We start from the raw sequence: 4,153 nt of genomic DNA on the forward strand, positions 1-4,153 counted from the left end.
GCAAAGAACAACAGCCAAAAAGAAGACTCTTGGTAAGTTTTAATGAGGTGGTAAGTGGCATCTATATTTCTGCTGTAAAAAGTAATGAGGAGGTTGCATATGTAGTCAATGACAGTAGTGCCAACAGCCCTGCGGCCAAACAGAGCAATGTCATAATGATGGAAGACACATCTGAACTGGCCTTTGTTGCTCAAGATGTTGTGCATGATGACATGCTCTGACAGCGAATATGTGTGAGGAAGTTGTTTCGGGTAGCAGAGTTCCACACGCAAGTCTGAGTGGGAAACAATCATACTCATTAGATCACTCTTACACTATGTCAGAACAGCTGCCTAGCCATTGTGATCACTCCTACCATATTTTAGAGTCACCGAAAACAATTAAAAGGAAGGCTGATGAGGTAAAGGACAAGCTATGTGTAGCTTGCAAACAACTGAGGTTGAAAGCGCAACAGACAAGGAGACTAAAGGCAAGAGTTTCTTCCTCGAAAGATATAATCAAAGTGCTTCAAAAGAAACTTATAATTTCAACTGAATGTGCCTCTCTTCTTGAAAGTCTGGATGATGTTCCCCGGAAGATCTTTCAGAGAATCCAAAAGAAGAAAAAGTCAGTGTTTTGCGAAAACTTGAAGCAATTTGCAACTACACTGCACTTCTACTCTCCAAAGGCCTATGACTATGTGAGAGAGAAGTTTCTTTCCGCTTTGCCTCATCCTCAGACCATACGAAAATGGTACAGTAGCATCTCTGCAGATCCTGGATTTACTGTTGCTTCATTCACAGCTTTAAAAAGTCATGTTGCTGAGCAGAAGAAAGTTGGAAAAAACACAGTTTGCTCATTGATGATGGATGAAATGTCCATTCATAAGCAAACTGAGTTTGGCGGGGACCAAATTCATGGCTATGTTGACATCGGCGGTGGTGAGATTGAAAATGTTGTGGCAACACAAGCACTGGTCCTCATGGTTGTTGCAATCAATGAGTCTTGGAAGATTCCCATTGCTTATTTTCTTATCAACAGCATGACCGGACCAGAGAGAGCAAGCATCATCCGAGAGAGCCTTGTCAGGCTTCATGCAATTGAATTTAGGGTTGTCTCCTTGACGTGTGATGGACCCTCCCAAAACTTGGCAATGATCAGGGAGCTTGGTGCTAACTTGGGTATCATGGACATGAGACCTTACTTTCCCCATCCTGAGGATCACACACAAAAAGTCCATGTGCTCTTGGATCCATGTCACATGCTCAAGCTTCTTCGGAATGTCTTCTCAACAGTTGAGGTTCTGGTAAGAGAAGATGGTCAGCAGATAAGGTGGCGGTACATTGAGGAGCTCCACAAGCTTCAGGAGAAGGAAGGCCTGCGTCTTGGCAACAAACTAAAAATGGCGCATATTCAGTGGCGAAATCAGAAAATGAAGGTCAATCTTGCAGCCCAGCTTTTCAGCAGCAGTGTCGCAGATGTCCAAGAGTACTGTGAGCAGGAGCTGAAGTATCCCCAGTTCAGTGGATGTGCAGCCACAGTTCAATTCCTGCGCACAATTGATGCAGCCTTTGATGTCCTAAACAGCCGCAACCCACTTGGCAAAGGACACAAAGCACCCATCAAGGCAACTACTAAAAACTGTGCTAAGGCTATTTTAGAAGAAGCAGAGTCACTTCTCCGTGGGCTCAAATTGAAAGGGAGAGACAACACACTTGTACATGTGCATAGCACACATAAAAAGACACCCATCTATGGTTTCATTGCTTGTGGCAGGAGTGTGATGGGCATCTACGAAGACCTGGTAGAGCAGTCAGCTGTCCCATGCCGATACCTTCTGACCTACAAACTCAGTCAGGACCACTTGGAGTTGTTCTTCTCTGCAGTCAGAGCACGTGGAGGTTACAACAACAACCCCAATGTAAGGCAGTTCCGAGGGGCATACAAGCGCCTCCTTTTAAGGCACCAGGTGAAAAGGGGCACAGGCAACTGTCTCCTTCGTGACAATACAACCATCCTTGACTCAACAACTGCGACTGTGAACATCACTCGCCGGGTGGATGTGGAGCCTGTGGAAGTGCTTATGCCTGAGGATGACTCCATCTCTGACCTTCCAGATATTGACAATCTGTCTGAGTACAAGGAAGCAGCAATCTCTTACATCACAGGCTTCATTGTGAAAAAGATGAAAGAGAAGGTTACTTGCATGCCTTGCTCACAAACACTGACCTCAGAAGACTTGCATCGTTTCCTTACTTTGAAGGAAGTAAAAAGTGGCCTACAGAAACCATCTCCAGACATCACTGCTGTTTTCCAAGCTACAGAAAGATGCTTTCAGCGGCTTCTAAAAAACAATGATTAGCAGAATCACAACAGCAGCCAGCAGGAAGAGGAACAACAGCAGCCATTGTCACCCAGGTTCTTTCTGATTGTTCTGAGAAGAATCTCTTCCCACAGCTGCACAATCACATGTTTGACATGTATGTTGAAGCAAACCATGTACATGTTCTGGTGAAGATGGCTTCTGCATGGTACTGCAAAGTTAGATTAAATCATATAGCAAGGCGGCAGACAGATAAAATTAAAGTAGGCAAGGTCGTCTGAAAAAAACGTACCAAATTAATCAATTTTTATGGAGATTAAGGGAAAGGTGGTTGGTCATTTCTGTGTGTGTGTGTGTGTGTGTGTGTGTGTGTGTGTGTGTGTGTGTGTGTGTGTGTGTGTGTGTGTGTGTGTGTGGCATGTTTATCTTTGTGTCTAAATATATGTCAGAGTTGAACATGGAAAATGGTACTGTGCCTAGCTCTCTTTGAACAACATTGTAAATGTTACTTGAAGCCCGCATGAAAGGGGTCTAAGTAACTTTCAATGTTGAATGTAAAGGAAGTATGTACATGTCTTGTCTCAAATTATAACATTAATTTAGAGCCTGCATAAACGGGGAGTATACATGTTGTACATAATTGTTGTTGTTGTTATTGTATGTTAATGTTGTTATGATTGTATATAGTGTGTGTACAGTGTGTATATATGTATTTATATATTCATACATCCACGTTTAATGATAAGTGATTCTTTTATTGTGGTCTGCTAATCTTTTACCATTCCTCTAAGCTTTTACCATTCATCAACTACAGAGAACCCCACCGATTCCCAGGATGATTTTCAGTTGGAGTCTGCATGAAAGGGGCCCAACTCTTACAAATCATAGAATGCTGCGATGCTACGGTAACATGCAATAATGTCACAATTGTAAGTTGTACAAAGAGCCTTTATACTTGGTGCCTTTCTTAACCCACACAGATATTGCTGATTAAACTCAGAGTTTATATGGGCTTTCCTGTCACATTAAGGACTGTTCAATATCTCTTGAATGGGGCCTAAGGTGATATTAATCTTTTTGCCATCTATTATGTGAAATACATATGCAACCTTCTTGGTCAATGTTTCTGTGGATAGTTTCTGGACTTCTGTGTCAGTTAATGACATAAAAAAATAAAAAAAACTCAACAAAAAAAAGTTTTCTCCATGTTAAGTTGCAACTTGGTTAAAAGGTTATTGAAGTGTTACGGTAATACATTAATGTAGTATTTTACATTGTTATAAAAAAGGGCTGGGCGAAATGTTCATATTTAAGGTTCCTATCGCCCGCCCTCAGCTTTCACCATTGTATTACCAGTGTTGTATCGGTTGTGTTCTCTATTTCTCATCTTGCCAGTGTTGTTTTGTAGTGACTTGTTTGTTTGTCCCATGTTATATGTTATATGTACCCACTCTTGGCCTGCACCTTGTCGTGGTGAGTGGGCTTTTAACCAAGACAGGCCATACTGTTCTACCAGTATTTTTTAACCTTGTCATTTTTCTGTCATGTAGGATGTGACGTCCCTTGCTTGTTTGTGTGCTTTGTCAGTAACCATACCCATGGTGTTTGTTGATGTGCCAGAGGAGCTGATTGCTGTATCCAACATCCGATGTGGAGCCTTCTGATCATGTCTTTGTGGCGAGCAGCGAGGCCGAGGGACCGTGAGGGCGGGACGAGGCGGCGCTCATCAGAGAGGATGAGCGCCAGCTGCGAGCCGCAGCGATCTCGGCCCTTGCGGAGGAGAGAGGGAGTATAAAGGAGGAGCGACGACAGTGAGGGACGAGAGAGGACCAGGCCTGGAGTTTGTGTTAT

The 4,153-nt window shown here is 43.1% G+C and overlaps 1 protein-coding gene across 1 annotated transcript; it reads left to right on the plus strand.

Moving 5' to 3' along the window:
* Nucleotides 1-316: 316 nt before the first annotated feature.
* On the plus strand, nt 317-2,341 carry LOC307126281 (DNA transposase THAP9; the record flags this gene model as incomplete). The annotated part of the gene is made up of 1 exon (XM_079816746.1): nt 317-2,341. The coding sequence occupies one exon, from the start codon at nt 317-319 to the stop codon at nt 2,339-2,341; it is 2,025 nt and encodes a 674-aa protein (XP_079672872.1).
* Between the last annotated feature and the right edge of the window lie 1,812 nt (nt 2,342-4,153).

This window comes from Gobio gobio, assembly GCF_949357685.1.
Source record: "Gobio gobio genome assembly, chromosome: 5".
NCBI lineage: Eukaryota > Metazoa > Chordata > Actinopteri > Cypriniformes > Gobionidae > Gobio > Gobio gobio.